General features: G+C 37.8%; 1 protein-coding gene across 4 annotated transcripts in view; it reads right to left on the minus strand.

Annotated features, from left to right (window-relative positions):
• Positions 1-26,308, minus strand: part of DYRK1A (dual specificity tyrosine phosphorylation regulated kinase 1A) — a 146,849-nt gene that overhangs the window by 91,232 nt on the left and 29,309 nt on the right. For 2 of the 4 annotated variants that reach the window (XM_058427667.1, XM_032175699.2), the window contains exon 3: positions 3,711-3,796. In XM_058427667.1, coding sequence (XP_058283650.1) covers positions 3,711-3,720 — 10 coding nt within the window. In that variant the 5' untranslated portion in view covers positions 3,721-3,796. Of the gene's footprint in view, positions 1-2,224; positions 2,315-3,710; positions 3,797-26,308 lie in introns of those variants that run through there. The other 2 variants (XM_032175701.2, XM_032175702.2) reach the window with 2 other exon arrangements.

Below are 26,308 nucleotides of genomic sequence, written 5' to 3' on the forward strand. Positions count from 1 at the left end.
GGGTACCCCACATATGATGGGATTTTAAAAGTTGGGGTTTTGTAATTTACAGATCTGATTTCTAACTCTTGTATAATGAATACACCCCATTTGTGATCACTGAAAATACGAAAATTTTGTCCTACAAAATTCACATTTTAAAATGAGTTAAGAGAATCTAAAATTAAATCTCTGCCACAAATGGTTTTAAGTATTTAAATTCATATATATGAGTATATATATATATATATATATAGTGTATGCATAAGAATTATGACATAGACAATACGAACAAATCAGCACATTTAAAAATAAATTTCCATGTTTATTCATCCTCAAAAAGTGATAGCTCTGTATGCTCTGGAACTATTCCACGTTTAAAAGTGACTAGTATATCACTATTGTTTAAAAAATTTTAGTTGTTAAAGTTCATTTCAACAAAACAAAGAATGGCAGCCACTTCTATTTCCAACATGATTTTCCCAAATCATGGTCCACAGGATGTTATTAAGAGGTATAAATCAAAAATAGAAGGGAAGGGAGGTCCCTTAATCAAATAAACTGAAGAAATGCTGGTTTACACAGGTTTCTTTATATAAAAGTCTTTATGTTCATATACATGGTAATCTCTGAGGCAGTACTTTTTCCAAATCTAATCTCAGAAGTGATTCTACACCTTAAATAAACTGAATTTGGTTACTTGTGATTCAAAAGGGCAAAGAGTGGTTCCTAGGTTCCCCAAATGATGTTGTGTTAGGGGAGAATGGTGTCACTCATTACTAAGAGGACTGAATGGGGGAGGAGGAGGGAATATGCGGGAGAGGCATCCAGGAAGTAGTTACCTGAGTGTGGAGCTCAGAAGAGAAGAATGGGATGCAGAGATTTTGGTAACCTCTGCATACAGGTAAAGCCATTACTGTCAATGTCATTACGCAGACAGTGCGCTCTACTTTCTCTCTGCATGCCTTGAATTCAATAGGTGAGTCTTAAAACTTTATCAAAAACCTCCACTGCCTCATTTATTTGTTATCCATAAGCTCAAGGATCCTTGTAGGCAGAGCACCTATAATAGTACCTGGTACAAAGCAAATGCTCACCAAATAAATGTTTGTTAACAAATCATTTGTTCTTCCAAAAATCAAAAGAAAATCCAAATGTACCTCATTCATGTTCTAACTGTATTTTAAAACATGCAGAAAGATTCTCAAATTAAGCAAGTACAGGAACACCTATAGACACATAGAACTAAATACATCAAAGTCTGACTTTGGCCTAGTGTTCAGTAAAACTATTTTTTTCTCTCCTCCCATCAGCTTTATTGAGTTATAACTGGAAAATAAAAATTGTATATATATTAAGGTGTACAACATGATGTTTTGATACACATCTACAAAATGAAATGATCACCACAATCAAGCCAATTAACATATTCATCACCTCACAAAGTTATTCTGAAAACCTACTCTTAAGTGTTCACTTCTGAAAGGCCCATCAGCCAAGGCCTACTTCAGTGTCCTTTCCAGCATCCCTGAACCTGCGCCTCATCAAGGAAAAGGTGAGAGTAAGTTACCACATCTAACCAACATAACAAAGCCAGTACCATGAGCAATGCCAGAGGGTAAAAATAAGGCCCGGAGAAAGCAGACCACTTGCTTTCAAATGTGAGTAAGCATTCTCTAGAAACAACTTTCGGTGAACATCTACTCATGAGTTTTAATGTGTTGAAATTCTGTCAGTCGAATAAATGTGTGCATAGTAATACAAGACCAAACTGCTACGTTAATTAATGATGATTCTGAAAGCTGTTAATTTTAGGTTCAAAAACAATTATTAACTTTCAAACTGTTAGAAAGGGAATACACCAACAGCTAACATATTTATTAGACAGCTAGATCTTCTTTCCTGGGTTTTTTCCCAAGCCAATAAATGCTGATAATTTTTAAAGAATACAAGGCTGAATAAGAGATTGGATTTTATCATAAATCTAATCTGTAGAATTTTCTTGTGTTCTAGCATTCATAAAATTAACGAGATAACTATAAACTGTATTTACTCATTAGTTATTTCATTCCATTGAGACCATAAGCCTTTCAAGAAAAAGAGCTATTTGGAAACCCTCCATGTCTTGTGAGGATAAATAGAAACTTTGCAACTCCAAAATTTCATGAGAGAAAATCTCCAAAATCAGTAATATTCATAGATATATCTATGAGATACCCCAAAAATACTTTGTTCCTCTACTGACCTCAGTCGAAAGTGAGCATCTACTTGGTATAGCCAATGTGCAGTATAGCGCCCAAGGAGCAATCCAGGAGCTGACAATGCTGAGAAATAGTTCCTGCACCAAAAGGTCAAACTTATAAAATCTGACAACAAAAAAATGTGCATAAAATTCTAAAAATGTTTCTGTAAATATGCCTATTTGTTTTTCTATGATGGTGATATTCAGCTTCAGCATCATGTTGCTTTTAACAATCAGCGAGCAACTCAGCCAGAATGTGTACCTGGCATACCTCTAATATGTACAGGCAAACATACATGTGCAAGCCTGTGTGCATGCATGATAGATGCGTAACACAGATGATTGCTCAATCACCTTTGACATAAACAAGAATTAACATCGGTCTTAAAATGGTGACTTCTACATGAATGTAAAGTATTATATAATCTCTAATTTAATTTATAAATATATTCAAGCACATTTCTTCATACAAAATGGTACACCGAAACATTTTTTTAAAATCTTAAAATCATAAAATGATTATTTTTCCTCTGGACAAAACCCAGATCGCCAAAAATAAAAACCAATCACAAAAACTACACCAATGATATAATTAGGCATCTGTTAGGTATCAATTCAAAATTTATATAAATTTTCTTTTCCAGTTAGCAATCACATTTTCAAACGTTTATAAATATAATCAAATACTCTCTGACAGAGTTTCAAATGTAAGTCACTTAGTTCAACAAAATGCCTTATAATATGCCTAATTTAAGAACATTTAAGTTCAAAAGTTATTAACACTTTATACATTAGCTGCACTACATTTTCAGGAATTTGAACATAGCCACGTATGGAATAGCCTCCAGTTTCCCATGTATAAGATCACCTCAATTAATTATAGAGCAATCAAAAAATACTTTCAAAAATGCCTTCACACTGCTTCTTCTGTATAAAAATACAAATGACAAAAGGATAAGAGGGGGAGGGTGGGAAGGAAGGAAATAGGAGGCAGGGATATTGGGAACAAGGAAAAAATAAACAAAATCCCAGAGCATATCTTTTTAAGAAACCATATGTATGGGTATAATATCCTTAATTTAATTGTCAGTCTTTTTGATGATATCCTACTAACACCTACTCCCATAAAAGATTTGCCATATTCTAATAGAGTTCTGGGCGAGACATGCATTCAACCATAAAGGTGACTGTGTTATTTACATTATTAACAGAATTATTCCAATTCCCACCAAAATATTACCTCTTGAAAAGCCTAAGTGCTAGCAATTACTATGCTGTATTTGTAATAACACCACTATAAATCACTGATTATCAATCTGAGTTCAAAAGTAAGTTTAACAAATAGCCCAACTACCTTTGCATTTACTGATCTACATACAATTCCCCCCCCCCAACTGCTATTTATCAGAAAGCTCCCCCATTCAAAATAGACCATCGATTCCCACATTCTCTTAGCCAGAGTTTTACTGTATTTCAAAACTTGAGTCACCTGTATGCATCGTCTTCTTTCAAGTCTCATATCATCCTGATGGGGTGGGGGAAGGGAGGGAAGAGTCCAGCGGCAAAACTATAACACTGTGTGAAGAAAAACAGATTATGATAAGACATAATGATGCAAGACAATTACCCCAATTGAGGAATATCTAACATAACTACAATCCCAAAACATATAAAATACAATTACAGCAAATTTGCAAAATTCATTTCCTAACATTTAAACTTACTTAAAATAAATTGTCCTTAGTCTTCAATAATCAAAATCAACTATATATAAAATATATTCAATTGTCAGAGAAAAGAAAAACAGTTCCAAAATGTGCCTACCAGCACAGAAAATTTCAGGTATTTTCTAGGTATCAAATAAACCTGAATATTCCACTATTCAATTTATCTGGGGGAAAAACTCCACATTTTGTAATTTTCATCCAGTTTACAAATCAAGATGAACACGAATTCACTTTCATAGTAGTTTACTATTAAGACAGATAATGAAAGTTACTTTATAGGAAAAACATGTCAATCCACCAATGTTATTTGTAAATTAAGTTCTGAGACATTTCTCACAACTGCTCCCCTAAGTCCACAAGCCCTCTTGCTCTCCAAGTGGTTTCTCTTATTTTATTGTAATTCTTTTACAGTACTTCCTATTTATTGCTTCCACTGATAACTCATGGTTGACCAGAAAAATTCATAATGACTTACAGGAAAATGAAAGTAATCTCAGTGTTGTCAACTGATATCAGCAGAAGAGGTAAAGACAAGTACGGGTTAAAATCCAACTTCTAAAGGAGTTGAGTGAAAAATTTATGTTTTAAATTGATACTGTGGAATTTAATTCAAGGAATATTTTAAATAGAGCAATGCTGCATGTGTTGGCCAAGTTCCTATGCCAGCCTCATGAAAACTACTGACTCCAAGAGATGTTCCTGGTCAGGGGCACTGGGGCCGCTGCAGAAGAAATACCAAAACTTCTTCAATTCTACATTCTCCAGACAAATTCTAAAATAAGCTGTTTTCCTTTATTAGCACCCTCTCAACTCCCAATGCCTCCAATTCCTAAATTTCACATGTCATCCCAATCATCCTGCTTAATATTAAATCCTTTTCCCTAAGTTGTTTTACACTCCTAAATTACTATACAGAGCTCCTATTGCCTCAGTATAGTTCATTTCAGGTAAGCAAAAGAAAGAAACCAACTGGACTAAAATAATTCACACTAAGATTTGCAATTTCCAACAACCATTATAGTTTGCCCAAATAAATCTCTTATTGGTAGAATTCCAACTGGTGCTACAAGTGGGTCATAATATAGATTTGAGTCTATACTTATTGCCTCAAAATATTTCTGCTTTTCATTTATCTCTCCTTACACTTTTGAACTCCCAGGTTCTTTAAAAGCTCCAACTTTGTACTCCAAATAACAGCAATACTAAACACTTCACTGGAAAAGAACCTCAGAGACAATATGAGTTATTTTTAAATTAGGAATTGTGTCTGAAATCTTTGCCTATATTCCAGATTCCATTCCTGAAGAACTACCATTCCAATTCAAATGCCTGTTATGGTATTACATTAAACACTAGACCTACAACCAGCTGGTGTCATACTGTGGGGCGTGTATGACTAGATGGATGAATGAACACTAGAGTGCTGCATCAGAATAGTTTTATTTGTAAAAATAATTGAATCAAGATTATCTTTACTCGAAGGACATCATTTTCTAATAATTTTTCCCCTAAAATGGTCAGTCTTTAAAATTATGACATGAACTATGGGGAAAGAAAATATAATTCAATCTCTAGCTATGAACTATATAATCAAATCCTTTAGGCTCTCAACATCATATTCTTCACCCAGAAAATGTTACAATGCTACTTACACCTCGCCAATTTCGATAGAAGTAGATATTACTGACACAAAAGTTCTTTATAAGTAGAATCAAATAAGATGTCAGTATTCTTTATTAAAAATTGTTAGAGATTAGATTATTTCATTACTATTTTAAAAACCTAAAGGTAAGAAATACACATCAAAATTTCTGACACCTTTTTGAAACATTATCCATTAATCATTACTCATTTGAAAGGCCACCTAAAGTATCTCTATGAGTTACATAATTTTCTGCTGACTTACACAGCAACCAAACCATCATATGCTGAGTAACAATAAACTCCAAAAATCTTGACCTTGGATTACTTTAAATAAGGACTCTTAGTGATTATTCCATATATCCTTCCTTCAGGCTAGTCACTTTTCAAAAACAAAAATGTTAATACGAGGTCAGAGTTTTTATATGACAATAAGCAGATAATTCCACACACCAAATGTGCTTTGCAGATAAGCTACAGATATGATTTTCTTCTTAAAGAAGCTTAAAAATCTAGACAGTCATATTTTCATTTTTTTGAGAAAAATATAGAGTATATTTTTCATCATTTCCCTCACAAATGGAGCCATTCACAAACTATGGAGTAACAATCAAATGCTAATGACAAACATCTCTCTTTACCACAGGAACCTCTCATGATCCTCAAATCTTTTACAGCATGTTCTAGCTCAGTTTGCCAAAGGCAATGTGATGGTCTACAAACAATCCAGGAACTGAGCTTACATGGTTTTTTGAAGTTAAATTTACAAACCAATTTTTTCGTTGTCTTAAAATCACTGCATAAAATTAATCTACAGCATATCTTCAGGGGCAGGACAATTTCCACAGGCTGTTAAACACATGGTATACTCAGGTAGGTACTGAGCTTAGTCTCTTGGTGTCTGTATCCCACAGGCAGGGGTGGGGGAGAAAGTCACCTAATTAAAAGCACTAAGATTTGTTAAAAAAAAAAAAAAAAAAATAGAAAATAAAAAAAAAAAACAAGGCCGGGAGCAGTGGCTCACACCTGTAATCCCAGCACTCTGGGAGGCCGAGGTGGGCGTATCACCTGAGGTCGGGAGTTCAAGACCAGCCTGATCAACACAGAGAAACCCCATCTCCACTAAAAATACAAAAAAAATTAGCTGGGCGTGGTGGCGCATCCCTGTAATCCCAGCTACTCAGTAGGCTGAGGCAGGAGAATTGCTTGAACTCAGGAGGCAGAGGTTGCAGTGAACCAAGATCGTGCCATTGCACTCCAGCCTGGGAGACAAGAGGGAAACTCTGTCTCCAAAAAAATGTATATATACACTAATCAACAGAGATACAGAATGTAAGACTGGGACTGAAATGAATGCATCAGCATGACAGGCAAGTTCAGATTAACCCAGGAGCTAATAAACTAAATGGCAGGTGCAGTACGTTCTCTAATGTGACAATGTTTTGTAATGACACCAAACTAAAAACTATATCTAATTTCAAAATAACTATAGTAGTATGAAGTATTAAAAGTAGCAGATGAAAAAAATCAGTATGATACAAGGAGCTTCAAAAGTACTAGTTAAGTACTACCTCATTTCTTAAGCTGGGAGAAAATACCAAGTTGTTTTTTATTACTTCATTTTATATGTTATATAAATTCTTACATATTTCACAATTTACAAAATTTAGCCCACATTAAAAGATAAAATACAGTGCACACCGGGATCTAAAAAGATAGCTCAGAAGATGCCCATTAAAAATAAGCAACAATAGAAAAACTACAAAATAGAAATCATGAAAAACTAGATCTAAAATTAGATTCCATAAATTAAACTTATGTCATTATCTAAAATTTATACACTGTTAACTAACATTCTCTTATAAACTTTGGCTCATTTACGCTAATGAATTAAAGAAGTGACAGAAGAAAGTACTTTTTCCATATAGTAATTTTAGAAATAATTTTCTAGAATTATAATAGCCAAGGGAGTCAAAGGGAAAATAGAAGTATCAGTTTTGATGCCTAACACACAAGAAAAAAAAAATCTCTTATTTCCAATAAAATGATCAAGCAGCATTACAGAGAAAAAGCAATTATATAGGAGGATTTCAAGTGAAATCCTAAAAACCCAGAACATTTATCACTCCCCTCAAAACCCTAGAAAACAGTCACAGTCTTTAAAAACAATAAAAAAAAAAAAAAGGCCAAAAAACACAAGACTTTATAAAGAATATTGCACCAAAATGGTTAGTAAAACTATGGGGAAATGAACATCTGTGCAACACTTACTATCTATGCGCCAACCACTTGGCTAAGGCACTTTATAGACGTTGACACATTTGACCTCCTAACAGCCCTACAAGTAGGAAGTGTTACTTCCATTTCATCAACAGGGAAAGCAAGGGTCAGAAGGATTAACTGGGCTAAGGTCCCAGTTTGTGAACTATGGTCCCACATTAAAGTTCACTATGCCAAGATGCCACTCATTAAGGATCACTGAAATAGCTGTGAGAAAATACAGAGATGCAAGAACCCCCAAGTGTCTAAGTCTGATTTTAGCCCCTATATGCACTACTCTGCATCAACCACCCTAAACATGAAAAAACAAGAGCTCATTAGCAGTAATTACTTGAAAAAGGCATTTAATTTAGAACAGAATACTAAATTTCCCCAAAAGTTCATCTAGTAGAAAAACTTTGATTCCAGCATATAACAGATTGCTATATTTTCCCTTTACCAAAAACATTTTAGGCCGGGCACAGGAGCTCATGCCTGTAATCCCAGAACTTTGGGATGCAGAGGGAGGTAGATCGCTTGAGCCCAGGAGTTGGAGACCAGCCTGGACAACATGGCAAAACCCTATCTCTACCCCAAAAAATAAAAAACCTGGTTGGGTGTGGTGGTGCAGCCTGTAGTCCCAGCTAATAAGGAGGCTAACGTGGGAGGATCACCTGATTCCAGGAAGTCAAGGCTGCAGTGAGCCCTGATCATGCCACTGCACTCCAGCCTGGGCAACAGAGTGAGATCCTGTCTCAAAAAGAAAAAAAACATATATATATTAAAGGAGACAAACTGAAAAGAAGGTAAAAACCAATAGCAGATGAGTCAATTTTGCATTAAAACCTTGGTCAAGGTCAAAGAACATGTGGGATTATAAACATGGGTGCTGGACTATACTACTCCAATGGCATTTTGGAGGTGGAATAGCTGAAATTTGTGTTAAAGAGGCTAGAAGCATGTGTTTTCTCATGCAATTATGTGAAAAGAACTAGGGAGAAGGTTTAAGAACTAAAAGCTGAGCAGATTAAATGAGTTTTGCCCCAAATTTTGGCTACCTCAACCATCAACTCAGTATCTCCGAGACCACATCTGGGCCTGAAAGACAAAATCAGGCACTGAGTATTTGGACATGCCAACAGAGGAAAACAGGAGGGAAATGCCTCATATGCACATTACCTGCAACAATACATAATGCACTGACACATCATTTCTAAAACTGAAGGGGAGAAACAGAAGTTTCTGGGGGTAAGTTATCATCAGTAAGTGTAAAGTAATAGTACAGGTACCCTGTTACTAATTCAAAATATGTAAACTACCACTGACATTCTATTTTGCTTGCTGTCCTCTGTCTTCCTTTAGAATGCAAAAACATTTACAATGATTTGCACGGGTTTGTATGACCTTCAAGTCTATCAACTGTTTATCTAGTCTCTTGTGAATAGATATTCTCAAAAATGAATTCTCAGACCACAGAGCTTTTCAGGAACCTGACTCCCACTACTAGAAAGTGACTGCTCTATCAAGTAGACACTAGAAAGTACCCCTATCACATGCAGACCTAGGTTCCAAAGGCTCATTTCTAAGACAGTTGGTTAAACGTCTACATTAAGAACTACTTTAGTATGTAGTATGTAAAGCCAACTTTTATAAGGCGGGCTTGTTCCAGGCCCAGAAGACCTCAGTGAACTGAGCTCGAAAGTCCCAGTTATGTTTCAGTGCATGAGATGACTTATCTTTAATGGGCACTGGTATAAATTTTCTACTTTAAACCACTAAACCCTATAATTACAAAAAGTAAGTACCACTATCATTCCCATTGTCCAGGTGAGAAAACTAAGGCACAAAGAAGTGAGGTGAAGCCATCCCAAGTCACACACAACTAATGGTAGAGAGATATTCAAATCCAAGCAAACTGACTACTAAGCCACTGCTTTTGGCCATATTAAACTGAATCTACCATTTCCCCTACTCAAAAAGGGAGGAAACAGCAGGAAAAACGGGAAAAAATCCACTTCTCCTTTCTGTATTCTCAGTCTTGGTTAACAGGTGTCACCATCAGCCCAATCTCCCAAGGGCAAAAACTGTATTACCTTTGCACCAACCTAATAAAATTCCACCACCCAAAATTTGGTGTTGGAATCTCTGCTCCTTAAAAATATATATACATACTTACATATCTTTATATCAACAATTTATATTTGCAGCCTCATTTTTTACCAGGTGCATAGTACTCCATTGCAAAGATGTAAATGCATTTTAAGCAAACACCTATTGAGGGTATGTGGCTTGTTTCTAATTTTCACTAGCATGAATTTTAATCTTATAGCCTGCTTCTTCCCCTCTGCTAACAGGAACTAAGAGCAAAGTGGTATGAAGAAAACACCAAGAGCCATGAAGACAAGTCCTTTAACTGATATGCTTGCTTAAGGATGTTCTTTTATGTCACCTACACAAAATGTACTCAAACTTTCTATTATTCAAATCAATTCTAGATCTTAAGAGGAACTTAAAAGAGGTGGCCCAATGACCCTCTAGGTGCTCTGGGAAATCAAAGCTGAGATCCAGCGCTTAGTGCTATCTATTGTAACGTTTCCCTCACTGACCTGAACATCTAGGGTAATCTCATTTATGTATATATTCCCTAACAAAGCAGTATCTATCAGACAGAAGACATTCAGAAAGAATATGTTGAATCAGTAACCTGCAAGCCCTTCTCATAACTAGCTTATAAGAAATGCACTGGAAAACTGCCTTGCTCTCTCTCCCTTCCGACAGCACCAACTTTTCCACACAGGATGTTCTATAATACAATATATACACACATATATAATTTATATATAAAATGTTAATATATAATTGATTTGCATGAGTGCATGCATACATATACTTAGTTGGTTATATGTACTTTTACACGTATGTAATTATATATCATTTTATAAACCATTGCCTTTAAATAATCCTTGCATCTCAGAAACACAGAAAAATAACAAGGCCCAGAAATAATCAAAAACACACACTGCATGAATAGCTTACATTTTCTTCCAGTGAGTCTATTACTAAAAGTAGTAAAGTGAGTTCAGTTTTACTTACTTTCCCTCCTACACTTTTGTGGAGTTTACAGAGAAATGCTACCCCCTTAAAAATTCTTAAAATGTATGTTCTTGTATTTCACAACACTAGCTATCCTCCAAATAATCCATGTCTCTTTCACATTTAGCCCTAACCTCAGATGTGACCTCTGGTTCTATCCCCTGGCCCCTTCACTCATTTCTCTATACATCTTTCCCTGCAAAAGAAGTATTTTCAATGGTTTACTCCAAACTAATACTTCAAACTCTCTTCTCTGCTCAAACTTCTCACTCAATATCCAGTCTAACAAGCTACCGGGTAGCTGCCTACAGTGCCACATCCCTGCCTCCATTCTCTCTGCCTACAAGTCCTCATCACATTCCTGCACCACGTGTCATTCACTTGAACTTCCCATCTCTATTCCTGCACCACCATTCTTTCAGTAATTTCATTAGAAGCTGCTGACTTTATCTATTCTAAATGGTCTTACTAAATCCTATCCATTTTCGAAGTGCCTTATGCCTTTCCATTCCTCTCCATGCTCACTTTAGTCACTTGAACCAAGTCCTTAATTCACCTTAAGTATTACAAATACCTCTTAGAATTAACTATCTCCTAGGCCTGATGGTTATGTCAGAAACTCTAGGGCAGGTTCCCTAAACTACATCAGACTCTACTCCCAAAAATCCTGATTCAGGAAGCCTGAACAAGGACCTAAGAATATGTGTTTTGTTTTAACAAGATGTTACAGATGAATCTTGGACCCAGCGAAGTTTGGGAACTATTGTGCTTAAAAAGCTGTATCCCTTGCCCTAATTTACTTTGCATAAAGCTGCTACACATACTTTTCTGAGACTCAGAACTTTCAACCTGGATTTAACCCCTCTATAATTTAGAAACATATGATCTTATCTTATTCCTCTGAACTCACAGTTCAATGTGACATTCCATAAAGTGCATTTAAGCCCCTTCTGCATTAGTGTTTATTTCTTCTACCTGAAATTTGCCCCTTCTTGCCTATCCATTTTCAAGATCACCTCAATTTGCCTTCACCCAGTTTAAAGTCATTCCAGCCTCTCCTCTTAACTTGCATTTATCTCCTGTTATATTCTGTTAATTATTTATGTTATATACTCACTCCAGTGGTATTATCTACTACTTGGTGAAAAGTACCACTAGATCTCATATTTCTGTATCGCAGTACATGTTCAATAAACAGATTGGCACAGCGGAATACAATGAAAATATTGCTTCATGTAGAAAAAGTGGGTTGTAAAGCAGTATGCAGATAAGACGATTGTATTTGTTTTTCAAAAAGAGAATAGTAGTTATGTGCAGGAAAAAAACTGGTGGATTATATACAAAATGTAAATAGTAGTTATCTCAGAAGAGAGAAACTGCAGGGAATTGTCATTCTTATATCTGTATTCTCTAAATTTTCTCAAATGAATGTGTATTTTGTGATGAAATTAAAATCTTAAACCTTAAAATTGTTACCCTGGAATTTTCTCAACCAATAGACATTCTATAAAAATGACTGCCACACTACCATGTCAGTAGTCACACTGTCACAATCCTAATACATAAGACATTTGTTAATGTCAACATTTCCACACCTGTACTTCAAATTCCATTGGCCTCACTAAACTGAATATACAATTTCTGGGACTTCATTCACAGACTTGCCAAATCAATTATACATGAGCATGCTATTACTCTACCTGTATTATAGGTGGGGTTTTCTTTGTTTTCTTGTTTTGGTTTGTCCTTTCAGTCAAAACTACAAACCTTCATGTAGTATAACTGTCATTTTTTTGGGGGGGTTGGGGGGAGACAGAGTCTCACTATGGTACTCAAGCTGGAGTGCAATGGCATGATCTCAGCTCACTGCAACCTTTGCCTCCTGGGTTCAAGCAATTCTCCTGCCTCAGCCGCCTGAGTAGCTGGGATTGTATGCACACACCATCATGCCTGGCTAATTTTTTGTATTTTTAGTACAGACAGGGTTTCACCATGTTGGCCAGCTGGTGTCGAACCCCTGACCTCATGATCTACCCACCTCGGCCTCCTAAAATGCTGGGATTACAGGTGTGAGCCACCACGCCTGGTCTTTTTTTTTTTTTTTTAAAGACAGAATCTCACTCTGTCACCCAGGCTGGAGTGCAGTGGCACAATCTCAGCTCGCTAAAACCTCCGCCTCCCAGGCTCAAGCAATTCTCATGCCTCGGCATCCCTAGTAACTGGGATTACAAGTGGGTGCCACCTCGCCCAGATAATTTTTTCTATTTTTAGTAGAGACAGAGTTTCACTGTGATAGTCAGGTTGGTCCCGAACTCTTGTCCTCAAGTGATCTGCCCACCGTGACCTCCCAGAGTGCTGAGATTACAGGCGTGAGCCACAGTGCCCAGCCAACTGTCTTCTATTTTCTGTGTAAGTCCAGGAGACATGCAATAGGTGAGAAAACTGGAATTAACATCAAAATGAGCCGAGTATGGTGGCATTTACCTGTAATCCCAGCTACTGGGGAGGCTGAGGTGGGAAGACTGCTTAAGCCCAGGAATCTGAGGCTGTAGTGACCATCTATGATCGTGCCACTGCACTTCAGCCTGGGTGACAAAGTGAAAGTGTCTCTAAATAAATAATCTTGGGAATAAAGTTCTAGAAATACCTGTAAGACACCATCTTAACCCCTCCTCTCCTTAAGGAGAATAAAATCCTAAATATAATGAAAACTCACCCATTTCAAATAATTGTCATGATAAACTATTTCAATAGCTTCCAATCCCTAGTCATAAATTATCTCCTAAATTTCTCTACACCAACTTAAGTTCACACTTTTTGCTACATTCTGAAGAAACAGAAAATACCTATACACAGCCTACAAAACACTCTTCATATGCACAAAGACTTATTCCTCAGCTCCTTCTCCAACTGAACAGCAAGACTTTCCATCTCTCTTCTCAAATCTTAACAAACCTCAGTAAATTTTTCCTGCTCAAATCTCATGCTTTCTCAATTTATGATCTCCACAGCTGTACACAGTCTATTTAAGCATGAGTCCTGGCAAATATGGTTGTTCCTATAGCCTTCAAAATAGTTTTTATGTCTGTGGCACAGATTCATGTTCCTTTTGTAGGCCATTCTGCTTCATGTTCAATCTCTAATTTTAGAAATCCATTTCATAACAGAATATACAAAATGTATATACAAAAGTTTATCATTAAAAATTAAATGTTACAAAAAGTAACACAGATATGATGTTGTGTGATCACTTGAATTCTTCTGAAAGCTTCACTACATGAGGGGGGAAGTTATACCATTATATTAGAAAGGACTCAAAGCCTTTCCCAAAGCACAGTTTTAGAAGAGTAAAATAAATACATAGAAAACACTCGAAGAAAGCATTTAAGATTATTCATAATGAATGTCTTTGGCTAATAAAATTCTGAGTAATTACTAATTTTTTATAATTCTCAATGTATTGCAATTTTTATAAATATATACATCTTTCATGAGGAAAAAAATAGTCCAAGAAATTCAGCTTCCATCTTAACATTAAAAAGTCCCTTGCATGAGCTGTAACTAGGGGCCCACAATGAATAACCACTAAGTACTTCCAATTTTTTAAACTCCAACAGACTTAAAAAGTTCATGACAATGGACAAATATATTTGTTTTTAAAACTCAGTTAATATCCTGCTAGCTATCACCATCCAAAAATAAGACCCAAAAAAGTGCTTAGCGTTGCTTAATCTGGTATTTGAGGCCCTAAGGCACCAGTGATGCTCCGGAGCCAGCCTGCTCCAGCTGAACTCCTGGCTCCATCACTTATTGCACCCACAGAATTGCTGTAGTATCAAAGATGTGGCACCTGTAAACCATTTAAAACAGTGCACAGTACGTGATCAATACACAGCTGCTTCTTTTTACTGTTATATTTTAAATTACTATTACCTCCACCTTTTCATTCTATCTCCTAGTACACATCTACACTCCAGCCACATGAACAAAGTCCTACTACCTAAATACCACTCTTTTGCTAAGGCTACTCCATGGGTCTTCTTTATCCACCTCTGCCCATAAATGCCACATCCAAACCCAATGCCAGTGCTGTTTCCCCCAGAGCTTCCCACCACACACCTATAGACATGACCCTGGAACAGTAGTATTCATGCCACCATTACCACCCTAACCCCACTCTGCCTTGAACTGCAGGTAACTGCATGCATGTCAGCCTCTAGCCCCTGAAGTGGAAAAAGGCCTGTTCACCTCACCCTCCAGAAGGCTAATAGTTTCAACTACAGCTGACTGTCAATACAGGAGTAAAAGAAAATCATAACCATCAAACCAACTCATCTCCTAAAACATCTACTGTGGGTTGCCTTACTGAAACTAATGTGAGTTAAAATGTGTAAATATTGAAGATGAGGTAAGTAAGCACAGTTAAGTGATACTTGCAACCTAATAGTGGAACAAATGAGTCTGCTGTGGTTTAGTTCTATAACTCAATCCAATGCAATGGGCACAAAAGCTAGTACTTTTGCTATAGAGAAGGATTGTTCTATGTGCTAAAAAAATTTTATATAATTATCAACTCTACAGTTTAATCAGATAAATCTTGGGAATGACTCTGGTTTATTTATTTCCTTTTAAATACTAAGCCTCTTTTCTAAAAGGAGTATTTTTAAATGTGGCATTACTTACACTAAAAGCGTTAGAAAATCTGATGGGCAAAACACTGAGAACTGCTGAAGCCAAGAGGCTAGGGACATGGAGAGCTCATTATAGTATTCTCTCCACTTCTGTATACGTTGTATGTTTCTTGCCATTGAAACTTCTTCAAAAAATTAAAGCAGGAGTATGTGAGAAAAGTGTCAGAAGTACAGTCATTTTCAAACCACAAAATAAGTGAGCTACAGGACAAAAGAAGCTAACTAAAAGAAATTTGAAGAATCAGTGACACTTTGTGACAAGAGAGCTTACAAACACACCATGACTGAGCAACATGTGTGGGATTTTCTTGTTTCTCTTCTGGGAAAGCGAAAAGGGTTAAAATAGCTTGGGAAACTATTATTCATGAAATGTTTTTTTTTTTTTTTTTTGAGACGGAGTCTCACTCTGTCCCCCAGGCTGGAGTGCAGTGGCGCAATCTCGGCTCACTGCAAGCTCCGCCTCCCGGGTTCACGCCATTCTCCTGCCTCAGCCTCTCCGAGTAGCTGGGACTACAGGCACCCGCCACCATGCCCGGCTAATTTTTTTTTGTATTTTTAGTAGAGACGGGGTTTCACCATGGTCTCGATCTCCTGACCTCGTGATCCGCCTGCCTCGGCCTCCCAAAGTGCTGGGATTACAAGCGTGAGCCACCGCGCCCGGCCCCATGAAATGTTTTTAACTAAGTCACTAACAAAGATTTGCCTATGTAAGCTCTGATTTCTGTAACATTTTTTTTTTGAAGCATTCATTGTGTTAACACAAATGTAGAGCTGTCATGTGAAACTTCAGGGAGCCGGGGTAAAACTCCCTTTCAGATGTCATCAGCTAGTTTTGAGGGATCAATACAGCTCAAACTTCCTAGTGCCAACCTGGGCAATAGAGACAGATTCCACCACCAGTCTGATCAGCCGCCATTCTCTCGCAGCTCTTAGGGGAAAAAAACTGTACATTTTAGCAACTTCCCCCAAAATCTCTTCTTGCTACCCAAAGTCATATTTGATTTTTATCTTCATACTTTTTCATATCATAAACAACACATTATTCATGATATCTAAGAGATGAATTATACAATTTAACACAGAATTTGTTATATTTAGGGCTAAAAGGTTTTCAATTTCATTTAATTCAAATCAATCCTTTACCAAATGTGGAAAGTGAGGTCTAGAGAGGTTATATGTCTTACTTAAGAGTATCTGAAAGTAACAAAAACTTTGAAAAGGTTTAATCATAAAACCAAAGGTAACATAATATTCAATTGCCATTTTAATTAAGCATTCATACTACTCTGTTACAGAAGTACAGGTTGAGCATCTGTAATCCAAAACTCCAAAATGCTCCAAAATTTTAAATCTGTTGAGCACAGACATGACGCCACCAGTGAAAAACTCCACACCTGACCTCGTATGATGGGTTACAGCCACAGCTCAGCAAAAACTTTATTGTGTGCACAAAATTACTGAAAATATTATATAAAATTACCTTCAGGCTGTCTACAGTATATAAAACATAAATGAATTTCATGTTTAGTCTTAGGTCCCATCCCCAACATATCTCACTACATATATGCAAATATTTCAAAATCCGAAACAGTTCTACTCCCAAACACTTCAAATTAGGGATACTCAACCTATGTGTGTAATATATCTGTGTATAACAAGAATATGAGCACTTACATATAAATGAAGATGCAAAGGAAAATGTCCAGAAGAAAAACAGCAAACCTTTACTAGTCAGGGCAATGGGCCTGGAGAGCTAAGGGAGCAGCGGTAGGGAGGAGTTGTAAAAGATGATTAAAAAAAAAAAAGCCTTTTAAACATCAACTCAAAAAGAATTTTTTCTAAATAACGGTAATTAGGATATTAAAATTTTCACTAGTAAAAGTCACTACTAAAGATATATATATAATTATATATATATAATTTTTTTTTTCTTTTTTGGAGACAGAGTCTCACTCTGTAGCCCAGGCTGGAGTGCTGTGGCACAATCTCAGCTCACTGTAACATCTGCCTCCCAGGTTCAAGCAATTCTCATGCCTCAGCCACTCAAGTCGCTGGGATTATAGATTATAGGCATGTGCCACCACACCTGGCTAGTTTTTGTATTTTTAGTAGAGAAGGGTTTCACCATGTTCACCACGCTGGTCTCAAACTCCTGGTTCTCAAGTGATCCACCTGCCTCAGCCTCCCAAAGCACTGGGATTACAGGCTTGAGCCACCGCACCCTGTCCCATCACTTTATATTTTCAAGAAGGCAGTGAGGGTGTGTTGGTGCCTGGGGTCTCTAGCTGAAGAAAAGGGAAATTTTTCTATCTCTGGTAATGTCTTTATGGATATAAACCTCAGTTAACTGGAACAGCAATGGAATGTATGCTTCTGGTTAACTAAAAATTAACCAGTAAACACTCTGCAGTAACCACTACAGAAAATACTTCTGCTTTAAAAAGTATGGTATGCCAGCGATAAGTTAGTGTTTCTTGACATTTGAGGCATTTCAAATACCTGATGTGTTGTACTGAACAATTACAACTGGATGTAGCCACACAAGGGACAAGAAATGGCTAACACTGGGACATCCCCTGAAATTTTAAAGAAATAAATACACGTATTACCCTTTAAAAAAAAAAAAAAGAGGAATGACCATAATACATATGGATACACTTCAATAACATCAACAATGAGAACTTATTTACGCCTATTGATACAACTGAGAAATAAGTTTACATAACTGAACACACACGAATAGTACCCTAAAAATCACATGATGCCACGACACTGGATGATGTCCAGCACTGGAGTTGTAGGGTGAGGCTTGCTGTCACTGTGCCTCCACCTCGTGGACCTCACAGTACAGTGTACAAAACAGACAAAAATCACACTAATGCATGACTACACACACACCATACACCATGCTGAAGTTATGAGGGAGGGAAAGATTGCTAAAAGAGGGAAACATTTAGATTTGGGGAAGGAGGACTGTCAGAAATAACCTTTCTGATATTTGACAAGTGAGACCTGAATTTGTAGTCTTTGTATCTGTAACGCTTCCTAAGCTCACGATTCTTTTCAATCCTGGATCCACATAAAAAAAGTTAGTGAGAAAGTTCAAAACTCCTGAGAAAGTAATAGGTGGGTGGGGATCTGGAGGTACTAAGGCTGTGCAGTCAAGACAATGAAAGACTGAAGGAGTCACGCACAGATGCCTGCAAATAATCAAGCAAGTCTCACAGAGGTGGGATGACTTGACTCGCTCCCTGTAGTTCAAGAAAACAGAACTAAAGCCAAGAATTAGGAAAAGGATGCAGGAGACTACGCAGAAAATAGATAAAAGAACAAAAACATCCAATAATGGGACAGCTGCTTTATGAATGGCAGCCCCCAGTCATTCCTGCAGAGCTTGGGACCCACAGCGTCTGCCTGGGCCATGATTCCAACCCTAGGTGGGAAGCGGGGTTCAACTGCTCTAGAGTCCTCTCACTGGGCCTCATCTTCACCCAAAGGCTGACATCACTAAAAAATCATTTAAATATCTACCTACTCCACGAAATATAATCAGAGGAACAGCTAAAATTTAAAAGAAAACTGTCTCCACCACTCAGCTTGTTTTTTCATCCTTAGATTCTGTACTTTCTGAGAATGTTCATGACGTAAGAGCAAAACTGTATTCTGGAATTGTGAAGCTGGATACTTGCTTATACTGAACCATTCTAAATCCATACATTCCACTTCACAATCCCACCCCAGCCATGCTCAATAGGAAACTGACTGTATTAATCCTTATATTCCTCCAAGCACCTGCAACGAACCTATACGCCTAACGACTATTAAACAGTAATCCTCACATACCCTGCTTCTGTACAAGAAAATTACTAGTACTGCTATTTCCACTGTAAACAACCACAAAACTGAAGAAAATATTTGCACCAACTGTTTTCTGACAATCAACAAATGGTAGCCCAAGACTGTGATCCCTGAAGGGTCATGAGTCTCCTGGTTGTCTGGGAACAATTTCCCAACATGGTGAAAGGAACTGGAGGCTCAGTAAAGTACGGCGGGCATGCTGAGATGTGAGAGTTCAGGCATCTGAAACCGTGTGCCAGAGAGAAGGGAGGTGCAAAGAAGGGGACCTCCAGAAGTCTGGATGTAGGAGAGCCATGAGGACCAGAATGCACATGGGCCAGGTGAAGCAACCTGAGCCACAGAATGATTACTTAGAGGCTGAGACCAGAACCAAAATGACAGACAATGAGCAAGTCTGGGGGATCTGGGGTCCCTACCCAGCCACAGAGAAGAATCTCATTAACACCTTGTGATAGTTAACTTTATGTGTCAACCTGCCTAGGCCACAGGGTGCCCACACATTTGGTCAAGCATTACTTTGGGTATGTGCATCTTATGACTGCTCAGCCTCCATTGTCATGTGAGCCAATTTCTTACATCAATTTATATTTGTTTATTTACTTATGGATATATACATATATACTCATCTCTGTGTGTGTGTATCTCTTATTGGTTCTGTGTCTCTGGAGAACCCTAATACACACCTGAACATTCCCTTCCTTCTTCAAGACTAAGAACCACACTCTAGCATACAGCCTACTCCAGATCAGTACCAATAATGTCTAAAACAAAATCCAGACAAGAGTCACAGGAAAACCCAGTTTGAAAGTCATGGTCCACCATATTAGACAGGGTAAGGAATCACCTTGAGGTTACCTAAGGTAAATAAATTTTGCCTTAATAAAGTATAAAACCAAGCCTACACAAGTTCAAGGTGACCAACCAGACTTTAGAACAAAAATCAACCTTCTTAGGAAGAAAAAAAAACAGTATTCATCAAAAGTTACAAGGCAAGCATGCCAGGCATGGTTTGGGAGGCTAAGGCAGGATGGCCTGAGGCAAGGAGTTCAACACCAGCCTGGTGAACATATACATATATATTTTTTTTCTTTTTTTTTTTTTTTTTAAATTAGCCAAGCATAGTGGTGCACACCTGTAGTCCCAGTTATTCAGAAGGCTGAGGTGGGAGGACCGCTTGAGCCCAGCAGTGTGAGGTAGCAGTGAGCTATGACTGCACCACTGCACTCCAGCCTGGGTGACAGAAGAAGACTTTGCCTCTGTTGTTGTTTTTTAATACAAAAATAATTAGTAGGCAGCAAAGAAATAGAAAAATGTGATCAAATAAGGGGGGAAAAGGAGTCAGTAAAACACCAACTTCATGTTAGAACAGATGTTAAATTTAGCAGCAAAGATTTTAAAGCAGCTATTTTACACATTCAAAGAATTAGAATTATTTTCAAAACCTTAAAGGAACATATGGTCTTTAATGTGTGAACAGATACGGGATCTCAGCAGAAAAATAAAAATTATTAAAAAAAGAACAAAAAGAAAACTCTAAAAATGAATAACATAATAACCAAAGGGCAAAATTTACTAGATGAAATTAACAGCATATTGAAGACGGTAGAAAAAAAAAAATCAGCAAACTTGGAAGACAGATCAATAGAAACTATCTAAACTAGGCCAGGGACAGTGGCTCACGCTTGCAATCCCAGCACTTTGGGAGGCTGAGGGGGGCGGATCACCTGAGGTCAAGAGTTCCAGACTAGCCTGGCCAACATGGTGAAAACTCATCTCTACTAAAAATACAAAAATTAGCCAGGCATGGTGGTGCATACCTGTAATCCCAGCTACTTGGGAGGCTGAGGCATGAGAATCGCTTGAACCTGGGAGGCGGAGGTTGCAGTGAGCCGAGATGGCACCATTACACTCCAGTCTGGGCAACAGAGTAAGACTCTGTCTCAAAAAAGAAAAGGAAAGGGAAAGAGAAAGGGAAAGAAAATTGTCTAAAGAAGAGAGAGAAAAAAGACTAAAGAAAACTGAACAGACCCTTAGTGACCTGTGGAACAATATCGAGCTGTATAATGCAAGTAAATAAAGTCACAGAAAAAAAAAAGGGACAAATATCTGAAGAAACCATAGCTTAAAATCTTTCAAATGATAACCATACCCAGGCACAGCAGAGTAAAACAGCTTAAACCAGAGAAACAGAAAATCTTGAAAGCAGCCAGAAGAAAAGACTGGTATATCGAGGGAATAAAGACAGTAATTACCACTTACATCTCATCACAAACAATGGAAGCCAGAAGACAATGGAACACCATTTTAAGTGCTAAAAGACAAAAAGTATCAATCTAGAATTCTACATTCAGTGAAAAAACCTTCAAACTCAAGACTGACTACAGACATTTAGAGATTAAAATTTTTAAGAAGGAAAAAAAAGTGAGAGAAGTCCTTGCCAGCAGACCTGCACAAGAAATGCTGGAGTGTTAAGACAGAAAACTGATACCAAATGGAAACAAAGTTTTCGTAAATATTTTTTCCTTTGGATACTTATATTTAAAAACTAAGACTTTTAAACAGAAATAAATTTTAGTTGTTTAAAATACAGCTTAAAGCAAAAATAATAAAATTGTATATAATGTATAATATAAGTAGGAGTAAAAACATGGCAGCAATTGCACAAAGGGATGGCAGATAAATCAATCTGATGCTCTTTATGGCTATTACATTTGGCAACTGGGGAATGGGAAGTGGGAATGGGAAGTGGGAAGTGGAAATTGTCACTGTGAAGTAGGACTTGGAACAATATTGACTCTAAATATTTGAAAATATGTAATGTGTATATTCCTCAAAATGTAGAACACCTTCCAAAGTTCATGTGAAGAAGAGCTTATACACAGTAATTACGAAAGATATAAAGAAACTTTCATTACAAGAGAGAAACCAAATTTCACACCAAAAGAACTAGAATTGGCCAGGCGCACGGTGACTCACATCTGTAATCCCAGTGCTTTGGGAGGCTGAGGTGGGTGGATCACCTGAGGTCAGGAGTTCGAGACCAGCCTGGCCAACATGGTGAAACCCTGTCTCTACTAATAATACAAAAATTAGCCGGGTGTGATGGGGCATGCCTGTAATTCCAGCTACACGGGAGGGTGAGAAAGGAGAATTGCTTGAACCCAGGAGGCGGAGGCTGCAGTGAGCCGAGATGGTACCACTGCACTCCAGCCTGGGCAATAAGAGTGAAACTCTGTCTCCAAAAAAAAAAAAAAAAAAAAAGAACTAGAAATAACAAGACTATCTGAAAAACTTCAAAATATGTATCTTAAGGTGTAGAGAAACAAAAAGTATTTTGTAAAAGCAGGCAGGTTCAAGAAAAAAATCAAATATTAAAATTAATACACACACGTTTATGTTCATGATTGGCTCATGACCATGAAAACCTTCCATGGCACCTTTCTGAGTGTAAACATCTTTTTTTTAAACACCACATATGCTTATATTTTATTCACAATGAGCTATATTAGACCAGTCCAAAATTAACTAATATAGTACAATAAGAAAAATATAGTCCAATTATAACCTATTTGCTTTCCTTTTTTTTGAGACAGAATCTCGTTCTGTCACCCAAGCTGGAGTGCGGTGGCACGATCTCAGCTCACTGCAACCTCCACCTCTCAAGTTCAAGCAATTCTCCCGCCTCAGCCTCCCAAGTAGCTGGGACTACAAGCATGCACCACCACACCTGGATAATTTTTGTATTTTTAGTAGAGATAGGGTCTCATCATGTTGGCCAGGCGGGTCTTGAACTCCTGACCTCAAGTGATCCGCCCACTTCAGCCTCCCAAAGTGCTGGGATTACAGGCGTGAGCCACTGCACCTGGTTTCTATTTTCAACCTTGATTCAACCAAGCAACTTTAGAAAGGGTACAATCATAGTATATTTTTGGCTACTTTTCTGCAATCTGCACCTTCTCAGTCAATAAAATTCCTAGATGATAAAATAAATTCCAATCATTCATATCATTTCCCTAAACTCCGACTCATTTTTAATACTTGATAAAAATTACCACTGTCAGCTTACACTGACCCTAAAAGAACAATAACTTCCATTATTTAGAGAAAAGTAGCTCAAAAACATTGTTATAAAAAACAGATTAGGTGGTAAAATTTTGGGAGCTGTCTCCCAGGTTGGATCTCAAATTTGGATCATCAAGTTAACACTAAAAAGTTATAAAACTGTGACTAATTCCTACTATAGCTGGAAGTATACTTATGATATATCTACAAGTTGCTACTTCAAAAGCAACCTTCCTACTTTTCCAAATAATTTATACGAGTGTGATAAGCTGGAAAATGGTCCACCAAAAGACAATCTACATCTACACTGTGAAACCTATAAATGTTCTATGATTTGGGTGAAAAACAGGTCTTTGCAGGTGTGATTAAGTTGAGAATCTTGAGGGGATTATCCTTCATCATCAAGGTGGGCCCTAAATGCCATCACAAATGTTGAAAGAGAGAGGGAGAGGAGCAATCTGACACAGAAGGAAGACAACACAACCATCGCAGGAGAGTTTGACGTGATGTGGCCACAAGTCAAGAAATGCTGGCATCCGCAAGTCAAGAAGTACTGGCAGCCACTAGCAAGTGGCTCTCTCCTACAGCCTCCTAAAGAAGCACAGCCCTGGCCCTGCCAACACCTTGATTTAGGCTCAATGATTCTGATTTTGGACTTCTAGCTTCCAGAACTGTAAGAGAATAAATTTCTGTTGTTCTAAGTCACTAAATTTGTGATTTGTTACAGGAGCCACAGGGAACTAATACAAGGAGGTTAAAAAAAGTTTTCCAACCAAATGTTCTTAAAATAGATACATTCTACAAATGTCACCTATGAAAAATGCTCCAACCTGTGTTTGTATTCTTAATTTGCATTCTGGGATGAAAAACTGTGCTTAATCTACATCAACATCTCATTTGGAATGATGTACAGTCTCACTGCTTTCTCATGAGTACCTTCAACCCAACACTGAGCTACCCAATCCTAAACAGTAGTACCTGTCTAGAAAGTTGTCACATATTCTATTAAGAACAGTAAATGTTAAAACGCCACACCAAGACTGTCAACGACATGAAAGTCCAAACTGTATTTGTCTGTTTTTCACTACTTTACCCCTAACATCTGGTAAAATCTTTGCCAAATAAATCGACCTTTACATTTCCTGTAAAGATCCCCTACCACAAACTCTGCAGGAACGGTTCCCGCACTCTTTCCCTGCCTGCATCCCCCAGCTTGACAATGAACCCACAGATCTCTACCCCCAATTTCATAATGGGGTAGCAGCAATCACACTCTTGTCAAAATCAAGGCAAACCAAATGTGCTGAAAAAGGAGGAAGAGTCTTATGGGTCTTACAAAAAAGGAAAATCCACTTATTTGAATATCCACACAAAATCCAGATTTGGCCCCACCACTGCCAACCACTTCTAGGTTTTAAAAATCTCATGCTCTTTCCACTAAAGGGCTCTGCCTCTCTCTACTCACAAGACTGTTGAGATTGATTAAAGTTACTTTGTAGGGAGTGCCTAACCCATGGTCTGCATAACCAATCTTAGCTCTGCTTCCCTTGACTTCAGGGAATGGGACACATCCTTCATCTATGCAAGTTTCTCTATCATTTTATTTGCCTACAAGGTCCTAGTAAATGCACCAGGGGAGAAAGAAGAGTCCTCTGAGCAACTGACAGTGTTCCCTCTGCGGTTTAAAAAAAAAAAAAAAAAAAAAGTTTCTCCTCCTGTCTCAAGCTGTGCTCTTCACAAAAGGATCGCCTCACATGGCCTCTCCGTTCCTCTGAACTTGTACAATATATTCACAACCTGTCCTGTTATGGTTGTAGGGCTCATTCATAAAAAGAAAATGATTCTTAAGGACATTATAATGAGTAGTTTTTAAGTCTTCTCTCCTCTACCAGACTGTAACTTCCATACAGGCAGACAATGTGTCTCATTCAGCTTGACATCGCCAAAGTACAAAGTGGAGTCTGCCACACAGGATACCAAAGGCATCAAGTTGTCATTTGGTATTTCATAAACTATGTAAAAACAAAGATATCTATAAATTATTCAGTTTGTTCTGCTATTGGCAGTTACACTGGGCAGATAACTTTTTCTGAGTCTGTTTAATTATGCAAAATCAAGAAGCTTAGGGTTTTACCTATTATTTCCCAGTTTATTCCTAAATGGAGATAATAGCACTTACCTTTCAGGGCTGTTGTACACAAAATCTTGCCAAACAACTTGTAATACCACCTAAAAATTTTTACGGTACTTTTATTATTTTTTTTTGTAAGAGACAGGATCTCACTCTGTCACCCAGGCTGGAAGGCAGAGGTGCAATCCTACCATACTGCAGCCCTGGACTCAAGACTGGACTCAAGCAATCCTCCCACCTCCAGAGTAGCTAGGATTACAGGTGCCTGCCACTGTGCCAGGCTAACTATTTTGTGTGTGTGTATGTGTGTGTGTGTGTGTGTGTGTACACTGCAGGGTAAAAAATATATATAAGGCCGGGTGCGGTGGCTCACGCTTGTAATCCCAGCACTTTGGGAGGCCGAGGTGGGCGGATCACGAGGTCAGGAGATCGAGACCACAGTGAAACCCCGTCTCTACTAAAAATACAAAAAATTAGCCAGGCGTGGTGGCGGGCGCCTGTAGTCCCAGCTACTCGGAGAGGCTGAGGCAGGAGAATGGCGTGAACCTGGGAGGCGGAGCTTGCAGTGAGCCGAGATTGCGCCACTGCACTCCAGCCTGGGCGACAGAGCAAGACTCCGTCTCAA

Source organism: Hylobates moloch, unplaced genomic scaffold (genome assembly GCF_009828535.3).
Source record: "Hylobates moloch isolate HMO894 unplaced genomic scaffold, HMol_V3 SCAFFOLD_14, whole genome shotgun sequence".
Classification (NCBI taxonomy): Eukaryota; Metazoa; Chordata; class Mammalia; order Primates; family Hylobatidae; genus Hylobates; species Hylobates moloch.